The sequence below is a fragment of the Boleophthalmus pectinirostris genome, unplaced genomic scaffold, assembly GCF_026225935.1.
Source record: "Boleophthalmus pectinirostris isolate CB_2022bp ecotype Guang Dong unplaced genomic scaffold, ASM2622593v1 HiC_scaffold_6, whole genome shotgun sequence".
Lineage (NCBI taxonomy): Eukaryota > Metazoa > Chordata > Actinopteri > Gobiiformes > Gobiidae > Boleophthalmus > Boleophthalmus pectinirostris.
Window position 1 is genome coordinate 7,062,864 of NW_026571447.1, and position 22,577 is coordinate 7,085,440.

At 37.3% G+C, this 22,577-nt stretch overlaps 1 protein-coding gene across 2 annotated transcripts in view; it reads right to left on the minus strand.

Moving 5' to 3' along the window:
* sema6e (sema domain, transmembrane domain (TM), and cytoplasmic domain, (semaphorin) 6E) overlaps positions 1-22,577 on the minus strand; it is a 501,529-nt gene that overhangs the window by 124,388 nt on the left and 354,564 nt on the right. For both annotated transcript variants that reach the window (XM_055163313.1, XM_020924606.2), the window contains 3 exons: positions 17,711-17,801; positions 11,559-11,681; positions 3,099-3,187 (listed from right to left, as the gene is read on the minus strand). In XM_055163313.1, coding sequence (XP_055019288.1) covers positions 3,099-3,187; positions 11,559-11,681; positions 17,711-17,801 — 303 coding nt within the window. The remainder of the gene's footprint in view (positions 1-3,098; positions 3,188-11,558; positions 11,682-17,710; positions 17,802-22,577) is intronic.

A 22,577-nucleotide genomic window follows, 5' to 3' on the forward strand; every position in this document is an offset into this window, starting at 1 on the left:
ACTGTCAACAAAGCAAAGGCTGATTTTTTTTTCATGCCTTCATAATTTCATACATCTTGTCTCATATATTATATCTTCAGTATGTACACAACAAAAGTTTGGACACACCCTTTTGTTTAATGTGTGTTTTTTTCTTTGTTTACTACTTTTTACCAGAGGTCGGACCAAGTCGTTGTTTTGCAAGGCTCAAGTAAGTCTCAAGTCTTTGACCTCATGTCCCAAGTCAAATACAGTCAAGTCCAAGTCGATTCCCGAGTCACTGGCCCATAAGTCCAAGTCAAGTCCAAGTCGTCTGCTTTGAGCTTCAAGTCATTTCAAATCTTTAAACCAAAGAACCAAATAAATTTATATGAACTTTAAGCTAAAAGTCATGGTATATTTATACATTTCTATAAGAGTTACAGAAATGCTACTGTTTCCTTTTTAAAGGTCTTGACAAGAGTGTGAATTATTACAGTCAGAACAGAAAGAAATAAGATTTAAAAGTGCAGTTATTTTGTCGTATAGCCTGCGCTAAAATGGAAGGATCATGTTTTTTGTAGTTCCCTCTGTTATATTGTATTGTTACTAGGGCTGGGCGATATGGATCAAAAAATATATCTCGATATATTTTGCTATATCTCGATATACGATATATATCTCGATATATGTTCAAGAAAAAATAACCCCCTAAAATTGAAAACTGCAAAAACAAATCTGCCAAATTCCACAAGGTCTTTTTTTTATTGAAGTGTAAGAGGTCAGCAGTTCATATAGGAACATTTAAGATTACAAAAAACCCTAATTACATAAATAATAATTTAACTGTAAAATAAAAGAAATAATACATATTTCCTTCTTTTCATTCATAAATAAAACAACTCAACACAAGCTCATCTTTGCATTAACTCTGTTATCCAGACCAGAGCCAGAACCATGAGCTCATTTAGCAGAAGAAGCTCAGAAGGTTCCTTATTTTAACAGATCCATGTTCTTATCCAGCAGTAAGGAGCTCTGAGGTTTAATCCCACAATCCACTGCAGATCAAACCCAACGATTCCAAACACTGTTGTACAAGTTACACTGCAACAGATTATTAATTAAACTCTTCTGCATAAATAAACTTTACAATATATAAAGCATAACGACTCTAGAGCCACATCAGTCCGTTTGCGCACGTGTTTACATTTTACAGAAACGAAACTTAAGTGCATGGCTAATTTGCATAAACAGCGCACTCCACGTGCCGCTCATGCCGTTTAGCTTCTTTCAGGCTAAAGGACGAGACTCTGTGGAATATGAGGATGTGCTGCTGATGGCCTTGAAGCTTTTCACTGGCACCAACTTTCGGTGTTCGCGGCGATAGTGAGGAGTGAAGGAGACAAGAGCGCGCAAAGTCAGGGAGGCGGGGACGCGGAGGCGACGAGAGAGAAGGTAAACAAGCGAAGCGGCGAAATCAAAATTGAATATAAGCATTATATCGATATATACGATATGTCAGAATTCATATCGAGTTTAAAAAATATCTCGATATATTTAAAATATCGATATATATCGCCCACCCCTAATTGTTACTGTACTTTATATTGCTGTAGTACATTTGAGGATACCATAGTACTTCAGTTACATCCAGAGTAATAAATAGAGAAGTGGGAGTTTGAGAAACGTATAAAAATATATTTTTAGGGGAAGCATCAAGCCTTCTCAAGTCACAGGCCTAAAGTCTGAGTCAAGTTCCAAGTCACTGAGCTTCAGGTCCAAGTCGAGTCCCAAATCTTAGTCCATTTTATCAAGTCTCAAGTCCTAAAAATAGTGACTGAGTCTGAGTCAAGTCTAAGTCACAACTTGCAAATCCCCACCTCTGCTTTTTGCATTTTCAAAACATGCAAATTCCATCAAATATATGAAGCAAGATATATGGAATTATGGAGTAAAAACAAAAAAACGTTACATAACTGAACTAAATATGTTTAAATGTTATAATCAAATCCTCAAAGTATCCACGCTCTGCTTTGTCGACAGAGCTGAAAACCTTTGACCTTCTCTCAGTGAGCTTCTTAAAGTTGCCTGAAATGGTTTTCACTTCACCACTGTGCCACACCAGGGTCAAAAAAAATGCCAAAAGTGCAAACAAAGGTTCAGAGCAAAGGCTGGATATTTTATTTTTTCAAATCTAAAGCAAGTTCTGTTATTTTGAGTTTGTTTTTTTGTTTGCTACATTCCATATGCGTCATTCGTTTGAGAATGAACAATGGAAATAATCATGGAAATACAGAAGTAAATTAAAATAAATGAAAAAGTGGGTTCAAACGTTTTACTGGAATGAATATTAACAATGTAGAAAATATGGAACTTATATACAAGAGCTGAAAACCTTTGACCTTCTCTCAATGAGCTTCTTAAAGTCTCCTGGAATGGTTTTCACTTCATCTCTGTGCCATGTCAGGGTCAAAAAAAATGCCAAAAGTGCAAACGAGGGTTCAGAGTGAAGAGTGGCTATTTTATTTTATTTTATTTTTTCAAATTTAAAGCAAGTTTTGTTATTTTGAGTTTCGTTTTTGTTTGCTACATTCCATATGCGTCATTCATAATTCAAATGCCTTCAGAGAATCAACAATGTAAATAATTTTAAGTAAGTTTTAAGTTTAATTGGATATGTATGTGCAATGCATAAAGTAGGGAACATAAATATACAAAAATAAAAACTTTGAATAAGACTGTCTACCCAAACTTATGGTTGTGTAATTAGTAAATGTCTAAAAGAATACTGTTGCAAATACTGGTCAGACAAAAACTGTCATCTTATAGTAAATTTGTGTACTTTTTAATATAATTTGATGATGGTTCTCAAGGCATTTCGTGAATATGGATGAACTGCCTTTTACTGCCAATCTATTGTTTTAAAATCTAAGAAATACAAAGGTACAAAAGGGTTCAGGAAAAGGTTTTATATTTAAAAAAAAAACAAAAACGTAATGGACTTGCTTTCTGCCTTTCTCACCAGTCTTGAGCTCGGGTATCTCAGTTTGTGTTTGTGTAACTGTTGAGAGTGGAGAGTATGGAGTGTATATTTGAAGTAATGACAAAAAAGCTCCGATGTTCCGTTAGCGTGGCCTTACTTTGCCCAGAGAGGTGTACTCTACGGCGATCTCACTGAAGAAGAAGTACACGTAGTTCCCGTACTCGATGGCGTGAAGAAAATGTGGCTCTGAAACAAATAAGCAAAAAAAAAGCCCATGTCAATAACTGCACAATGTTATTTCCAAGGCCCTGTCTGTTTTTCCATCTATCTGAGCAAAATGTGTACAGATATATCGTAGAAGCAGCTCTTGAGGTCAAAATAAGTCCACTGTGAACTTCTCAGCATCTAAACTGGGTTGTATCAAAAGTAAATCAGATACTAATCAATTTAAAAACTAGATACTCATTTGAGCAAGTATCGATACTAAAAAAAGTCACATTTAAAAAGGACAGAAATGAACCTTTTTTGAATGATCTTGAGCTGTATCAGAATAAGTATAAAAACACATAGACTAGTATACACAATCCATCATCGTGGTGTCAAAGCATGGTCAAAAATGAAGTTTCAGATAACCTTGATTAGAACCCTGCATTAGGTTTTAGGATCCAACAGATTTATTTAGGAAGATATTTGGAATGCTCTAGAGGTCGCTCAAGCTGCATGAAGTTTCCTTGAACTTAATGGACTTTCTAAGCAACATTTATGGACTTTCTAAGTAATTTCTATGCAAGTTTCAGTTTGTGTTTGCAGAATAAAATGACAAATTATTTGAATACGCGTTATTTATTTGGTTCACTATGTTACGGCATTGTTTTTCAACTGGGAAACCTATCTGCCTGCCCTGAACACGTGTATACTTGCAGCTAAAGTTGAGAAATGCTTGCTTGATTGTCCAAAAAGAAGGGTGATAAATCCGGAAAAGTCAGTGCACTTCAGGATACTTATGGATCCTTTTATTGCTGGTTCAGTTATTAAGAGTAATCACTAAATGTTCAGAGAGACACGACTCAGTCAGTCAACAATAAAATATCCTCAGTAATGTTCAGTAATGCTCAAAACCACCTTTATTTTGTGAATTACGAATAATGTCTATTGACTTGGGTCGTGAAGGTTTGTGACTTTTAAAATATGGGTCCACAGAAAAAAAACTTTGGGAAACACTGTGTTATAGTATCGGCCAATTTTCAAGTGTCTTGAGCAACCTCTAAATATTTATTAATTTGCATAAAATGTGGACCTAAACATGTCGTCCAGATACGGAACCAAATGCAGGGTTCTAATCTAGAGAATCTAGAAAACACATTGTTTGGACCACCCTAGTATACACCCATGGACCACTGAGAGATTACACACATACAAGACCACACGGGAATAGAAAAGAAAGTACTGTAGTATGATTTAAGGTCAGTCTTGGGAAGGTGACTTTTAAAGTGTATTCCCCTACAGATTACAGATTACATACCCCAAAATGTAGTTTGTATCGTAATCCATGAAGTTACTTAAAGTGAGTAATGTAATGTGAATACTTTGATTTGCTGTAGAGAAGCAAAGACTAGGATATCGTAACATAAGATGTTTTAATATAATAAAATAAAAAGCCCAGACTTTACTTAACCAGATTAAAAATATTATTGATAGAAGAAGAGGAGGAGACACTGTCCATGCAGCATGATTTAATCCTGTTGTAGTCCTGTTGTAGTCCTGGTTGAGACCTGGGTTAGACCTGGTTTGGACCTGGTTTGGACCTGGTTTGGACCTGGTTTGGACCTGGTTTAGTGTCCGGCAATAAGTGGAATTACCGAAAAAAAAAAAAAAAAAAAAAAAAAGGGGGATATAGCCCAAAATGTGAAAACAGGAAAATACCGCCGTGTAATCCATTTAGTTCAACAAAGTAACTGTAATCCAATTACCACTCACTGAAACAGTAACTATAACTGAATACAGTTGCTCATAATTTGTACTCTGATTACATAACTTCGGTACACTTAATCCGTTACTCCCCAACACTGCTTAATGTTGAAAACCACATTCTTTTGCCTAAATAAATAGATTTTTTATCATTATTGTGTTATCAGAAACGGTGTCAAGTATCAAGTGTACTCTTAGTATCAGAATTGAGTCTGAAACTGTAGTATTGTGACACTACATCTAAATATAAATCATTTTGTTGTCCGATAATCCAGAAGTGCGTGTCAGCATGCTAGCTGTGGTTTAGTTTTACCGTCGCCACAAAATGGTACACTTGTAAACTCATCGTGGTGAGTAATCAGGATAATCAGGATGCATAAGTGAGGAGTAACTTCAGACCACTGCAAACTCTTATTAAAAATACTGGTTCTGTTTATTGATGTTCAGGAACAATCAGGTAGAGAGCTTTTAACGGGTAGCATCTCATCTGATCAGAGATAAACAAATGAGTGTGTTTTGAAAATAGGCCCTGGAGAAATGGAGGAAAAGGTGTAAGAGACGAGCAGACAAAATAATAATGAGGATTACATGAGCACAGCTGTAAGTGTAGCCCAATGGAGCAGCTCAAACACTAATAGAAACAGTCAGATCTGATTTCAAACATCTGCTCAATCACACACATATGCTTCAATTATTACGCTATTCAAAACACAACTACTGAAGCTGCAGTGTTGTGCTTTTATGGCCAGATTCGAGGATACGCCCCTTCTCAAAGTATAAATATCTACAGTACTGCAATTAGATTTTATTGTTGATTGATATGCTACAAAATTTAATAATGTTTCTGGAGTTTCCGTCAAATGCTTTTCTCCATGGAAGTGTTATTGCTGCGTCATTGGTTGGAATGTTTCACAGCATGGTATTAAACCTTGCTATCTTCATGGAGACCGAGTTACAGGTCAGATCTGTGGTGAGGCGACCCCTCTCACAATCAGAACGCCCATTTTTCTAGGTATTTTTTTGAACTATAAAACCAACTGTAATTAAATAAATGTAAGGTAGAACTGATTAATGTCATTCTGTGGAACATTCCAAGCAAAGCAATGATCCATAGAAACAAGCAGGTGACTGATCCCCAAACAAAAAGTTACACAGTATATCTTTAAACACAATAGTTATAGTAAAAGTAAAGAATCAATCGTGTATTCATGAACTGAAAACTCTGTACACTCACTACAACAGATTAGTAGCTGTATTAGATGTATGGTTGGACTAAATTAAAGGTAAATAAACAGTTAAAAAAAGAAAGATTTTTTTTCGTCCAAGGTCCTACATTGCGCAAAACTGACTCATGTGAGCTTTAAGCCATGTTAAAATGCAATTGCGTGGGTTTCCATAGGGACGGTGGGGACATGTCACAACCAGTATTTGGGGAAAACAAAATAGTCCCTACCAATATTTACCATTTTATTTTAATAAACCAAAATATACATTTATTCAAATGTTTTTCCAAACTAAATAGTATTAACTGAACATGTTTTAGTTCACTTTTTGTTTATTAGATGTTCTGAGATGTATTCAGTGAAATGACGACAGGGTTACTCCTGCCGCTGTTTCATTGGCTGCAGCAGAGTGATGTCATTAGTGGAGCCTAAATTGGGGAAGCGGCAGGACAGGGCCGCACCCGAAGATGTCGGCTTGAGCAGGCGTGAGTGAAGACGCTGCACACCAAACTTTGATAAACTTTTCAAAAGGAACTTACTCCGCTTCATCTTGAATTAAACTTGCCTTATAATGAGTCTCCATGGAAAAAGAGCGACTATCACCACAAGTGCACCTCTCAAACAAAGCCCTCCTCATGCGCTGTGACCAGCACGACTCTACTGACAATATTCCATGGAAAAATGTACATGTACGTACATGACCTCACAAATATCTCATCACCATTAAGCAAAGGGAAATCTGCTACAAACTTCTACATCACTGTTATCCAGTAAAGCAACCTACAATTAAGTACAAGTAACCCATCAGTTGGTTTCATCAGTTGGTTTACGCCCTTGTTATAATGCTATTACCTCCTCAAAAACAGACCTGGAGTTGGGTTTTGCTTCATTCACACATGTTTGCGTAACCCTTCATTTTCAGTCTGTTCACATTTCCAAAATGCTCTGTTCCACCTTGTGAAGGTAGTTTGCAGGTTAAGAAGCAACCTTTTACCTTTTGTTTGGCAGAGTTTGGCCATTCCAGGACTGAAATCATCTAAACGATTCTAGTGAAAGTGTGGAAGGTGTATGGAGAAGGGATGGGCATGATTAGTCGATTAATCAATAATTGATCATTAAGAATTTCATTGATTACGTTCAACTCGACTAACCAAATGTAGGTTGCTGTGCTTATATTTTATATTCCACTGAGTCATGTCCTTTAGTCCGACAGAAGTTGACTGCATCAGCACACAAGAGCTGTTTTTTCTTCATTTAGTTTATGCAAATTAGCCATGTGATTTTAAGTTTCGTTTCTGTGAGAGTTGCGCAAAGCTGCATTAAACACATTATAATCTCAAACGGGCTGATGTGGCTCTATAGTGGTTAGGGTTTATATGTTGTAAAGTTGAATTTATTTATGCAGATTAGTAGTGCAGATAGTAATAATAATGATGATCATTTTAATATAAAAACGTTAATGATTAATTGAAAATCGATGGTTAACTCTCCCGACGATCGATTAAGAAAATTTTATTGAATGCCCATCCATAGTATGGAGTTTAAAAACACAGTGGAGCACTTCCTGTGTTATGTGTTTTCTGTCTGAGAGAAATATGCAGGATTTGTGTGTTAAACATGTGTGAATGAAACAAAACGCATCTCCAGATACGTTTTTGATGAGTAAACATTATAACATAGATCAGAAAATAGTATAATATGGGTCCTTCAAAGTTTTTTTTTTTTTTTTAACCTAGGTTTATTATTTCTAGGGAAAAAAATATTTAAGATTTACTTAAAAACATTCAAATATAATACAGTTTATTATCACTATATATATAATACTGTTAATGATCACTATACTTACACTATACTTCACTAACCACATTTATATGAAGACATTTTCAGTCACAATAGTAAAAATGGGTTTGACCTGACGTCTCAAAGTGAGTGCACAGTAAAAGAATGTGAGATCTACAATCATGTTTTCCCTTCATTTTGAACCAGTGCTGGGACACTAGTGCCTGCAGGGGTTGCCAGGTGTGCTCTGAAAAAAAAAAAAAAAAATCCCATTATTCGGAACTGATTCACACAGTCATTTAATTTACCCTTTTGGGATGCCATTAACCGATTTCTGAACCAGAAAAGAGACCAAAACTACTGCTAATTTTGCACCTAATTTCTTTGTCTCTCTTTGGTGTCATTTGGTCATGTTCTGATGGAGCGTTTTTCAGCAAATAAAGTGTGCTACAACAGATTCACTGACCCACAGGTTGGCGGAGTGATTCCAGCCCCCACAGATGTATGCTGTGTGCGCTATGAATCTGTTGAAATGCCTTGAAAATGGAAAAGCGTTGTATAAAAATGTGATAATTTACCATAACCACAATCACGTAACAGATTCTTTTCTACCTCAAATAAAAACATTTTGGTTAGTATTTTTACAAACGTGCTTTCTCTAAACTCAGAGATTCAGCTGCTTCCCTCTGGTGAGAGATTTTTAGTCCCAAGATTTAGAACGAATGGTTTTAAAAGGAGCTTCGTTCCAGCTGCTATCACACTGATGAATAATTTGTAGTCTATTTACTTATCGATTTTAGTACCCTGTCTTGGAAAATCTTGTTTTTTATACATTTAATATTTATAGTGATTTTTAGCCAAGAGTGATGAACCATTCTGCACTGGAGCACTGTAACACTTTATTTGTAATTGTATTTTTATGTGTTTATTGTGCAGAGTGTGGATGAATGAAATGTGAAATGTGGGACCAGTCTCTCAAATCTGTAAAACAAATTTACCTACGAGTAAAGCAACTTAACCTAATCGAATTTTTACAAAAGTGACAAGTAAATTTGTGGTCATTACTTCAATTTAAAGGTGCACTGTGTAACTTTTCTGATGGTCCTTCATCTACTTCTCTATGTTGTTGCCTGGAATGTTCCAAAGTATGTCATTACACTTATTTATCTCTAAGGAGACAGTAGGTGGCACCTCAGGGCCAAGTTACATGTCAGATCTGTGGAGAGGCGAGTTCACTCACAGTCAGAATGCAAGTTTTTAAGTCAATAAAAAACATTAACGAAGAAAATGCAAGATGGTTTCTTTTAATGGAGTTTAGTGTTTAAAAAAATTGACTTAAATTACCGTATTTTCCAGACTATTAGACACGCTCTCAAGCCACAAACCCCATCAAAATACGACTGCACGCCCCACAATCCAGAGCACCCTATACACGAATCCACTCGGGTGTCCCAGCACGACTTCAGTAAACTACAAAGCCGCACCACCCACAACCACACTCATCACTCCACGCCGACGAGGAATGGAACGGAGGAATGAACCAAAAAAGCGAGTGCAATGTGACAATTCTGGCCACAACTGAACAACTGAGTCACTGCAAACTCGCCAACAATCCAGCGGTCCCAGACAGCACCCTCCCTACACGCCACAACTGAACAAAGACCAGAGTCACCGTGAACGCAACAAACAAAGACCGACTGACCCATCCAACTGTTGTGTTTCGTTTAAAGTCTGGTGCAGTTTATTTGTGAAAAAACGTTCGAAAATAGACCAATCAATGACAGTGCGCCTTATAATTCCGAGCGCCCTATAGTGCAGAAAATACAAAAGTGACAAGTAAATTTGTGGTCATTACTTCAAGTTTAAAGGTGCACTGTGTAATTTTTCTGATGATCCGTCACCTGCTTCTCCATGATGCTGCTGGAATGTTCCAAAGTATGTCATTACACTTATTTATCTCTAAGACAGCAGGTGACGCCACAGGGCCAAGTTACATGTCAGATCTGTGGAGAGGCGAGACCACTCACGATCAGAATGCAAGTTTTTAAGTTAGTAAAAAACATTAATGAGTAAATGCAAGATGGTTTCTTTTAATGAAGTTCAGTGTTTAAAAAGTTGACTTAATTTACCGTTTTTTCCGCACTATAGGGCGCGTTCTTAAGCCTCCAACCCCATCAAAAAATGACTGCGCGCCCCACAATCCAGAGCGCCCTATACACGAATCCACTCGGGTGTCCCTGCACGACTTCAGTAAACTACAAAGCCGCACCACCCGCAGCGCACGCAAACACACACGGAGCAGACAGCGACCGCACAGCGAAAAACACCCGCAGACACACTCATCACTCCACGCCGACGAGGAACGGAACGAAGGAACGAACCGAAAAAGTGAGTGCAATGTGCCACTTCTAGACACAACTGAACTGCGAACACACCAACAATCCAGCGATCCCAGACAGCACCCTCCCTACACGCCACAACTGAACAAAGCCCAGAGTCACCGTGAACGCGCAAACAAAGTCCCACTAACCCATCCAACTGTTGTGTTTCGTTTAAAGTCCAGTGCGGTTTATTTGTGAAAAAAGTTCGAAAATAAACCATTTAATGACAGTGCACCTTATAATCCAGAGCGCCTAATAGTGCGGAAAATACAAAAGTGACAAGTAAATTTGTGGTCATTACTTCAATTTAAAGGTGCACTGTGTAATTTTTCTGATGATCCGTCACCTGCTTCTCCATGATGTTGCCTGGAATGTTCCAAGGTATGTGATGTACACTTATTTATCTCTACAGAGACAGCAGGTGACGCCACAGGGCCAAGTTACATGTCAGATCTGTGGCGAGGCGAGTCCACTCACGCTCAGAATGCACGTTTTTACATCAATAAAAAAGTATTATTGAGTAAATGCAAGATTATTACTTTTAATGAAGTTTAGTGTTTAAAAAATGGCTTAAATGAATTCAGTGAAAGCTCCTGGAGATCTCGTTTTCAAAGAACAAGAACATACACCATATAAACAATTGATAAACACACAAAAACTCCATAAGAAACGATCAAATAAGACAAAACAAAAAAATAACAGGACAATCTTGCTCACATCCCTCCCTACCCATCACAGATCCATCTCATCTCATCTCAACAGCAATGAGAGTCAGTTTTCAAGGAGCCTAGAGAACTCAGTGATGAAGCCAGATTGTTCCAAAAATCAGAAAAAACTGTTCATTGTATATATTTTCAGTGGTCCAAAGTTATCCTCACTTAACTTATGCATTCTGTTCATCATGTTTATAAGAGCTTTTCACACTCTCGAGAGACCAGAGCTTATCGGACAATAAAATACTTGCTAATTAGTTGAAAACGGCAAGCAGCAGACTTATTTGACCCTCAAGAGCTGCTTATATAACATATTTTAAATAGGGCAAGACACATTTTAATCAAATACATGGGGAAAAGAATCAGATACGGGTGTTTTAATGACTAGTTTGGGGTTGCCTTGGGTTTAAAGGTCCTACGTTACGCAAAACTGATTCGTGTGTGGATGAAACAAAACACAACTCCGGGGATGTTTTTTGATCAGGAAACATTATAATAAAAAGTAGTAGATCAGAAATGGGGCCTTTTAGTGAACCGGAGCGCCTCTCCTCACCTCTGAGCCATTTGGAGTCGTACTTGACGGTCCTCAGAACTGGACTGCTCTCTCCCAGACTGCGGTAGATGACGGCATCACTCGCCAGGAAGTCCGTCATGGTGGCTGAGTAGAAGTCCCCACCTGTTGGCGTGGAAAAAAAGGGGACATGACGTAAGGTTTCAGGGCTCAAAGATACAAAAAGGTGTGTCATTAAACATTTTAGTACCCCTACTCTGAGTTCGATTCCAATTATTCATTCTATCTAACAATGTTTATGCCAATTTTGTCATATTGAGACATTTCAAGGAGGTAAAATGCACTGCAAAGAACATTTTATAGTCAAAGAGTAAATACTGATCTAATGAACAAAAAATCAGTTCCATTATCAGTATCAGAGAGCTTTTTTTTTCCTTCCAAGAGATCAACTGATGGCTTTTTTTTAATGGTTGTTGCCAGTACTGATTGTGTTCAGGGCAGTAGACGGAGGGGGACAAAGGGGTGTGTTGTTCCGAAGTTTTAGGGTCCCAGAATTGGACCTTCTTCCTATTAATTCATATTAGAGGGGGGCTCTGTAAGGCTTCTTGCCCGGGGCCCCCAAATTTCTGTCGACGGGCCTGTGTGGAATACAGAGCAAATGATAGCCGATAAGTTCTGCCAATATTTTTTGGGCCAATAAATTGGGTCGATATTATTTTTCACAATTTATGTCATTGAAATTTCATAAACTATCAGCCCCCTTTTTTAATACCACAAACCATTAAGAGAGTTGTATAGTCAAGTTTTAGGCAACAGATTTACCTAAATAAAATCTCGGCCTTTGTTAAAGATTTAAGTCCGATTGCCTATACGCTAAAAAGTTCAAATATCGGTCTGATATGTCGAACAATGAACATATATCAGTCTCTTAAGTCCTGATGAAGACCAGTCATGGTCAAAACATGTTGGCTTTGGCCGTTTAAGACCTTTAACTGTACTTTTCCTCATGTGCCTTTTACTTCTTTGGAGTGCCTGGATTCCGTTGCGTCTAAATTATATCAGTCTATGTCTAGTTTAATTTTCCTCCCAGCAGATACTGATATAACATTATATTTAAAAAAGTCTGTGCATGCCCATGTTTCACTCCCAGTTTGTCCTCAGTGCATCAGACTTGTTGTTTTGAACAGTACAAATGAAAATAAAAGAGCAATAAGGCAAAAATAAAATATAGTTCTATATTTACACTAACATGTAACAAATTGTTTTATTTCCCCCAAAATAATTCTGGTTATTATTTTTATAAAAGGGAAAAGTCAGTTAGTGATCTTTAACTTAAAATACATTTGTGGGCTTTGCTATAGATTTTATAAGCTAAATATCAGTACTGGCAAATATGAGTTATCGGTGAAGAAGCAAGCCAGATATTGGGGATCGGTACTGGCAAAAAACTCAAATTAAATAAAATAAAAAATGAAATAAAAATCCATAACGGACCATGCTTGGTGTCATCTGTGGTCACGCATGGCTCTCGTTGGCCTTTGGAGCAGATGTAGCAGGGCCGGCCGCTTTATTAACGTCATGTGTGAACTTTGCACAAATGTCAGAGGAGACCTGGAGCTGCTCAGGTATTAGCACAGGGTTAGCTTACACCAGCGATATGTGCAGAAGAGGAAATGCTAATGAGAGAGCGCGCGAGCTTGTAGTCTGACTCTGGAGCGGTCAGATCACCTTGTCAATGCTCCATCTCGCCTGATCTGAGAAGCTGAGCATGCTGGGACCTGGTTAGTACTTGTATTAATGGAAATACCAGGTGCCACACTGGTGCAGTAGTGGTTTTAATAATGTATTGGATTATTTAGCACCTTTCAAGACACCCGTGGAGCTCTCTAGTGCAGTATTCATTCACTTTATACTCAGTGATTGTAAGCTTATTACACCCACAGCTGCCCTGGGGTAGACTGAAAAGTGAAGCTCCCGATTTGCGCCATCAGTGATACGGTTCTAGTGCGTTTTGCAGTGGTATACCATATTTTTCCAACTTAAATCCTTTTCTCAAATTTTCTCAAAAATTGACAGTTAGCCTTATAATTCAGTGCACCTTATGTATTAATTCTGGTTGTGCTTACTGACCTCGAACCAATTTTATGTGGTACACGGCACTCAAAAATCTGTCAAAATGTTTTGAAACGACTTTGGTAAGCTATGAAGGCGCATTGCTTTATGAATGTTGGAACATTACGGCTATCATAGTCAGGAGTCTCATGGAGTACGTCTGACAGAAGCTGACCACATCAGAGCACAAGAACAGAGCTGTTTTTTTTCAGAGCTTATAGTTTATGCAAATGAACCATGTGGCTTTAAGTTTCGTTTCTGTAAACATAAACAAATGTGAGCAAAGCTGAATTAAACACATTATTACTCACGGTATATTTAAGTCCTCCTCGTAGGAAAAAAAAACAACTAAATTATCCACCCACATTCACATTCACCAAGACAGGGAGGCAATGATGGGCAAATTACGCCACGATCTGCCAATGGATCGTGGACGCCTGGGCTAAGGGATCAGTCTCAAGTGTCATCTGTTTGTTTCACTTAATGCGCCTAATAATCCGATGCACCTTATGTATGAAAATAGACGAGAGAATTCAACATTATTGATACTGCGCCTTATAGTCTGAAAAATACGGTACTCAGATTAAAAGATGTGTGAAGAATCCCTCAGTCGTCCAGGTAGAATCCATGAGGAGAAAATTCAGTTTGTCGACTGGACAAAAGTTAGTTTGGTTGAACTAACTTTTGTCCAGTCAACAAACTGAATTTTCTCCTCATACTCAGATTAAAGTCAAAGCTTTGAGACAGAGCAGTGCCTCATGTTAGTTTACAATTCAATAGCTACAATTCAGCCTGTTTACAGCATATTTTTCATCTATGTTATAATGTTGTTTCCTCGTCACAAACATACTTGAACTTGTGTTTTGTTTCATTCAAACACACAAACCCTGCATATTTAGGTTGCGTTTTTCTCTCAAACTGAAAACACTCTGTTCCACCTTGTGATGTCACATAGTAATACAGGAAGTGCTCCCTTATGTTTTAAAACTCTACACACCTTCACTAGAATCATTTGTATGATTTCAGCCCTGGAATTTCCAATCTCTCCTGCACAAAAGGTAAAAGGTAGCTGTTAACTTGAAAACTACCTCTTCGTGACATGACAAGGTGGAACAGAGCATTATGAGCTTTGGAGATGTAGACAGACTAATAATAAAGGATTACTCAAGCATGTGAATGAAACAAAACAACTCCAGGTCTGTTTTCGAGGAAGTAACAACATTATAACATGGCTTAAAGCTCATAATCGTCAAACCAGACAGACAGAAGTTTAATAGTAAAATAATTTGTCATTTATTTTAATTAGCGGGAACAACAAAGCCACAAGTCATATTGCACTGTAGTTTCAAATTCCTCTGTTGGTTTACGAGGTCATATTTCAATCTCCTCTCAAATGTTAAGTCTCCTATTTTCAAATTGTCCTATAAATCTGTCTTAACTGTTTGTACAATAATAAATCAGCATCCATATAAACTACATTACCATAATATTTGATTACACAAGCAATTATTCCGTCTTAATTTCTGTCACGGCCATAATCAAAGTCTAGTTAAGTTGTCAGCGCGTGCTTTGTTTTCTAGCTGTAAGTGACACGCTGTTTGCTAAGACTTCTCTCTTTTATCAAATGTCTAAACTGGATAAACAAGAGATTAGCAAAACACTATTTAATTTTTTTTTTTCCCCATCTAATTCTAAGTCTTCGTCATTGACAGCTCTTTCTTGTGTGAGACAGCTTTATACATCTGACAGACGCTCATTTTTGGTCTTAGTGATTACTGTTTTGTGGTTAAAATTGTGCAGCGTGAGTAAAATTTGAATGATCAAAAGCTTTATAAAATGTGAAATGGTTTAAAGGTTGGATATGATGCAATATTGAGCTTTAATGAATTAATAATTAGGCTTTCTACATCTCCAAAGCTTCAAATGATTTTAGTGAAGGAGTATGGACTTTACAAACACAGCGGAGAGCTTCCAGTTACCACATTATAACATAGATCCGAAAATAGTGTAATATGGGTACTTTAATAAACCATATTATTGTTGCTGGAAAACTGGCTTTGCACTGTAATCATAATTCATATTAATCGTGATATAGTTTGGTTAGGGTATATTTTATTGTCTCTGCATTTGAACCAGCCTACAATGCCACTGTGGCCTGTTGCCATGGGTGACCACAGAGTAGTAGCGCCCATGTATGGACTTTGTTAGGACCCCCTAAGATGGAGGGAGGATCAGCATATTGTGATGTTTAGGTACTGTATTTTTCGGACTACAAGGCGCACTTAAAATCCTTAAATTTTCTTAAACATCGCCTTATAATCCGGTGCTCCTTATGTATTAATTCTGGTTGTGCTTCGAACCATTTTTATGTGGTACGTGGCGCTCAAAAATCTGTCAAAATGTTAATTGGTAAAATGGTAATCTATAAAGTTGCACCACTTGATGGATTATCGGAGCATTACGGTCAAACAGAAGTTGACCTGCATCAGCGCACAAGGAACGAGCTGTTTTTTTCAGCGCTTATAGTTTATGCAAATGAGTCATGTGGTTTTAAGTTTTGTTTCTGTAAAACATAAATGTGGCAAAGTTGCATTAAACAGATTATAACCCAATGTATATTTGAGTCGTTCTCGTAGGGAAAAAAAAAAAAAAAAAAACTAAACTTAAATGACCCACATTCACATTCATAATACACATTCACCAAAACAGGGAGGCAACGATGGGCGAGTTACGTGGACACCTGTGCTAAGGGATCAGTCTCAAGTGTCGTCTGTTTGTTTCACTTAATGCACCTTATAATCTGGTGATCCTAAAATAGATGAGAGAATTAAACATTATTCATATTGCGCTTATATAATGCATATAATATAATATATATATATATATATATATATATATATATATATATATATATATATATATATATATATATATATATATACGGTGCACCTTGTAGTCCGAAAAATACGGTATATGAAATTTGGTTTGGTCCTGTTCTAATCCTAATTTCGTCTCGGTCAAGTCCTTGTTTATCTTTAGCCTTATTTTAGTCCCAATTTTGAAGGGCGAGTGTTTATGTTTATGCAAATTTTAACTTATAGGAACTAGCAATTTTGAACCACTACAATTGCTTCGACTTAAATTGGAATTTTGGGTTGATTTTGATATATAAGCTCTATTCACTCTTACCGGAAGACATTTGGAATCATGCAGATGACAACTTACGGTATAGTTACAGATACTGGACCATAGACTGTATAAAGAATATTTATATATACAGTCTATGTACTGGGCATGTGAAAAAAACATGGATTCAGCAGCAGAGGTTTTCACAACCTGCTAAAGATTTCCATGGGGGACGGGAATCTAATCACATCTTTTATGTCACAGCTGGTTGGAACTGTTGATCTGCCGAACATAACGGAACGCTACAATGACATCTTTATTTTATTTTTTCATTAAGTTAGACAACTTATAATACACAAATTAATAGGCAATTTCTAAAAGTAAAAAAGAAAGAATACAGTGACATCTAGATGAACAAAACCCAGGCCATTTTCTCAGTTTTCCAAGATTTTGTCAGTGTTATTATCGACAACAGAACCCAAAGGAAGTCGTCATCCACATGTTTCCAAATGTCTGCCAGTTTTGTGACGTAAGTGAGAATAGTGCTCACTGTGCATCCTTACTATCCAAAAACAATTAGCCAAAGACATATTTTAAGTCCTAAGCTGAAGCATTCATATTTTTTGGGGTGTAAACTGTCTATTCCAAATTTTTCACCCAAGAGTTTCACCCAAGTTTAAAAAATATAGGATTATTTTCAAATTTTAAACATGTATAGAAAAAATTACAAAAATACTGAAAAATTATCTGACAAACTAATATGAGAATCACTTTTCAGAACATGTTTATGCAGATCTAAACTACAGGGTTAGCCGCCTTTACGCACAATAAGACAGGATATTTGGTTGTTTGTGGAGGAAATGACGGTACTTCAAAAACTGCAGCCTTCCCGATTTCCTCATTACGCCCATTCAAATTCTGATTTTGATTGTGATTAATCTTTCAGCGCTACTTACCGGCAAACAACCCGACGTTGGACTGTCTGGACTCGAAGGGACAGCGCGCCTGGCCCACCACCTCCTCCCCCTCCTGCTCCAGAGTGGACATCTGCAGATAAGAGACGAGACACAAGCCGAGTCAGTGGGACACATCATACAAGCACTTAGCCTCACTGTAAACGTGCTCTTAAACCAGCCTTGTTGCCATGAGACGTTTTATTAGAAATCACTGAAGCATCGTAGGGAGGATTAAGATTGGTTTCATAGAACGGCGTATGGGAGGGCTGCTTCAATAAAACGGTTGAAAGAGCATCTTAAAGCACATATTCACATGCTACCTCGTGTCAGACTTTATTGTTACTCTAAACTAGCATGCTAACAGCTCACATTCTGATCCATCGACAATAAAAGGGTTGAAAGAGTGTCTCAAAGCATTTATTTAGGCGCTACCTTGTGTCCGGTTCATTTATAATGTGGTAAAAACGGTTGTATTTTATTGGTTTCTAAGCACTTTTCACAATTTACAGAGGCCAAACTTTTGTGTTAGGCTAATACAAACAACAACTAGCATGCTAACAGTGCACGTCCTGATCCATCGACAATAAAAGGGTTGACAGAGTGTCTCAAAGCACATATTTAGATACGAGCTTGTGTCCTGTTGTTTATAAAGGTGGTAAAATTTGTTGTATTTTATAGGTTTGTAAGCACCTTCCACAGCCTACAGGGACCAGACTTTTGTGTTATGCTAAAACAAACAACAACTAGCATGCTAACAGCACACATTTTGATCCAATAAAAGAGTTGAAAGACAGTTTCAAAGCACATATTTAGATGTTTGCTTGTGTCTGGTTGTTCACAAGGTGGTCAAAATGGTTGTATTTTATAGGTTTCTAAACACTTTTCACAACTTACAGAGAGCATTCTTTTGTGTTACACTTATGCTAACATCAACTAGCATGCTAACAGCGCACGTTCTGATCCATCGACAATAAAAGAGTTAAAAGAGTGTCTCAAAGCATTTATTTAGATGCTACCTTGTGTCCAGTTGTTTATAATGTGGTAAAAACTGTTTCAGAGGCCAGACTTTTTTGTTACTCTAATGTAGACAAAAACTAGCATGTTAATAGCACACGTTCTGATCCATGGGCAATAAAAGGACTGAAAGAATGTCTCAAAGCACATATTTAGATTCCCTCTTATGTCCGGCTCTTTATACAGTGGTAAAAATGGTTGTATTTATTGGTTTCTAAGCACTTTTCACAACTTACAGACGAGATACTTTTGTGTTAGGCTAATACAAACAACAACTAGCATGCTAACAGCGCATGTTCTAATAAATGGTCAATAAAAGGGTGTGTTTCAAAGCACATATTTAGATGCTAGCTTGTGCCCAGCTGTTTGGTAAGTTGGTTAAAAGGGTTGTGTTTCATTGGTTTGTACTGCTGCATTCTATTGTGCTCAGAAATCGAGAAAGTGCAATGGAACGGCCAATCAGATCGAGGTTCTGAAACATAAACTTGGACTAGTTGCAGCGCAGACCGAGACGGCTGGCTTTAACGTCACAGCAAAAACTCTGTAGGGACATTTTGACTTTCTTTTACACCATTTGACAGTAGACACAAGTTTATTCCTCAACATGTACTAGTCAAACTGCTGTAATTGAGTCGCCGACAGATAACTTTATCTTTCTAAGCACATTTCACAATTTACAGACGTCAGACTTTAGTGTTAGGCTAATACAAACAACAACTAGCATGATAACAGCGCACATTCTGATCCACAGACATTAAAAAGCTTTATTAGAAATCAGTGAAGCATCATAAGGAGGATCAAGATTGTTTTTATAGAGCGGCTTATAGGGGGATGCTGCAATAAAATGGATGAAAGAGTGTCTCAAAGCACGTATTTAGATGCTACCTTGTGTCCACTTGTTTATAAGGTGATAAAAAGGGTTGAATTTTATTGGTTACTGAACACATTCTCTTTCAGCATTACAAATAGAAAAGGCAGCACTGGGGCTTGCGTCGCAGTAGAAGTATTAATGATGATGAATGAGTCTAATATGGGGAGATATTTGCAGTTAAAGGTTATGCAAAAAACAGGGAATAGAAAATGTGTAGACGTGTATATGAGGTATTGTGTATTTGCAAAGAACAATACATAGTTAAAATAATAATTAAAAAAATAAAAGTTATAACTAGCTAATTTAAAAGTGAATAATGGGTCATTTTGGGAGAAAGAAAAAAGAAAAACAGACCAGACTTTTGTGTCACCCTAATGCTACCAGCAACTAGCATGCTAACAAGACACTAAAAAGATGCTTAATTAGGTGAAGATGCAACGGTCTCAATTGACCCTGAGAGCTTCTTTTATAATATCTTTACTGGTGTGACAGAGGCTTGTGGAGTGAGCACTGCACATAATCTTAAAGCTTTACAATTTTCTGGATAAAAAATTACACAATGGGGCTTTAAACTGAATTCATTGTAGGCATTTATTGCAGTATCACATATGTGAACCACAGTTTTACATACAGCAACACGGACTGAGGCTAAAATAAAATAAACTAGAAATAATTCTGTTCAACTATAAAAAGTAAAATGATCACAAATAATTCCAAGACCAAACAATTTTGATGCCGTGTTTATGCCAATATGAACTATAGGAACTAGAACTTTGAACAACTGGACCAACTCAAATTGCAATTTTGATTTCATTTTGACATATTGTGCAACCCGTGTGTGAAGGTACCCTTACTGTCTGAAAATGATTAACCAAAGACATATTTTATGTCCTAAGATGAAGCTTTTTTTTTTTTTTTGGGTGGAAACTGGCTATTGTCAATTTTTCACACAATAATTTATGATCGTGATTTGCAATTAATGTTTTAAAAATATAGGGTTCAAATTTTTTTTTAAGTATAGAAAATTCCAAGATCAAACACTCATTCTTGTAGAACTGAAGTAGATTAAGAGTTAGAATTAACATTGTCATAGAGTTGTCCATTCCAGTAGAGTCCAGTCTAGCTATGTCGTAGGGAGTATTATGTATTATACCTCTGATGACGTAGGCAGCATCACAAGGATTGGGGCTGGCACAGCACAAAGACGCAAAATAAACACTTATCTCTACCAAACATACTTCACAACCCCCCTCTGTGCTAGTCCTGAGCCCAGTGGACACAAACGCATACACAGAGACAGAGACATAAAGACACAGACAGGTGGATTTGACGGTTGACGCTCGGTTGGACTGTCACCGCGTGTTGGACAGCCTCTGTGTGGTGCTCCGAGCAGCTGTCTCCGCAGTCTGCCCACGTGCACGCATGGACAGCCATTCATGTCAACACCGCTCCACTGTCCCACCGGTGTATGACGGCAACAAACCAAACACATGTGCGCGCTCTAATATGGAGGCAGCCAGAAATCATGCACAGACGCTAATATGGAGCTAGTGATAAAGAATATGGCTGGAAATCACAGGGTCCCTCACGAGTCGAAGATGCCTGGCTCACAGTACGATATAATTTTGAAATACATATGATTTAAAATGTCTTTCCTATTACTGACTGTAAAACAAGCAGAAAAATAGTAGCACTGTACCAAAATAGTCAATACTAGATACATCAATAGATTGTGTCGTAGTACCCCAGACCGTTTTTTTTATGGTCTTAGCCTCGTCTCAGACTCGACTGCGTTTGAACTCGGTCTTGTCTCAGTCTTAAAGAGGCTTGGACTCAGTCTAGTCTTGGATCTAAGGTCTGACAATCGTCGAGTAAGATCATATTTCAGTACGGTCGCTGCTGTCTGCAATAAACTTCTTACCATGACATGTGGCTGAAGGTTGCCAATAAAAGTGCACAAATGCATCTGTGTTTGGCTAAGTGCAACTGCAAAACCAGTAAGAAAATGTAATTCCAGTTAGAAACTTGAAAGAACAGGTTTAAAATTATTTTTTTTCTGTAAAGTGCCCATGGAAGTTCTCTTAAAGAAGGGGTTCTCCAACTGTGGTTGAGGGAGCGTGTGGGTGTGCTTGGGTTATCTTAGGCCTAAATGAACTTAAGATAGACAGATCAAATTCAGATAGATTTATAAAACCATTGATATATATCTGCCAAAATAAGTGTAAAATACAAACAAATGTCGAAAATGACAGATGGTCTTGATGGGCCGTGGTTTTGGTCTTGTCTCGTTCTCAACCCTCAGAGGTCTTGGTCTTGTCTCGGTTTCAGACAGGTCTTGGTCTCGATTATTGTGGACTTGACTACAACACTATGAATATATCAGCTTAGTATTTAGTAATTAGTAGTTGTAGTATTATGATATTATTATTATCATATTTTAGCATGCCCTGAAAATAGAACATAATAATACACTATGTAAAATTGCTTGAAAAATACGCATTCTTATGGTGACAGGGCTTGCCTCTCCACAGATGTAACCTGTAACTTTGCCAGATGACTGAACCTATTCTTTACTTTATAAATGCATTCCATTCAAAAAATAAATAAAAACACATTGTAATTATGCACTGCGATATGTTTTTAAGAGCTTTTCACAACTTACGTAACCTGTAACTTTACCTAGTGATGTCACCTGCTTGCAGTGCTTCACTGTGGAACATTACTATCTCCATGGAGACAAACGGGGGAGGGGCCTTGAAGGACTAGAAAAGTTACCTAGTTCACAATTAAAGAGGAGATATTTTACTTCTATGGGATAGTAACTGCTAAGAGTAACATATTTGCTGTTTTTGTATCATGCTTTTGAATATTTATGGAGAATTGTCATGTTGGAGCATGGGTGGCGTAAACTTGTGGACGGAGCTTTGAACAGAATCTTACAACTAACCATAAAAAAGGATTTGAATAGCTCCCATCTAAAAC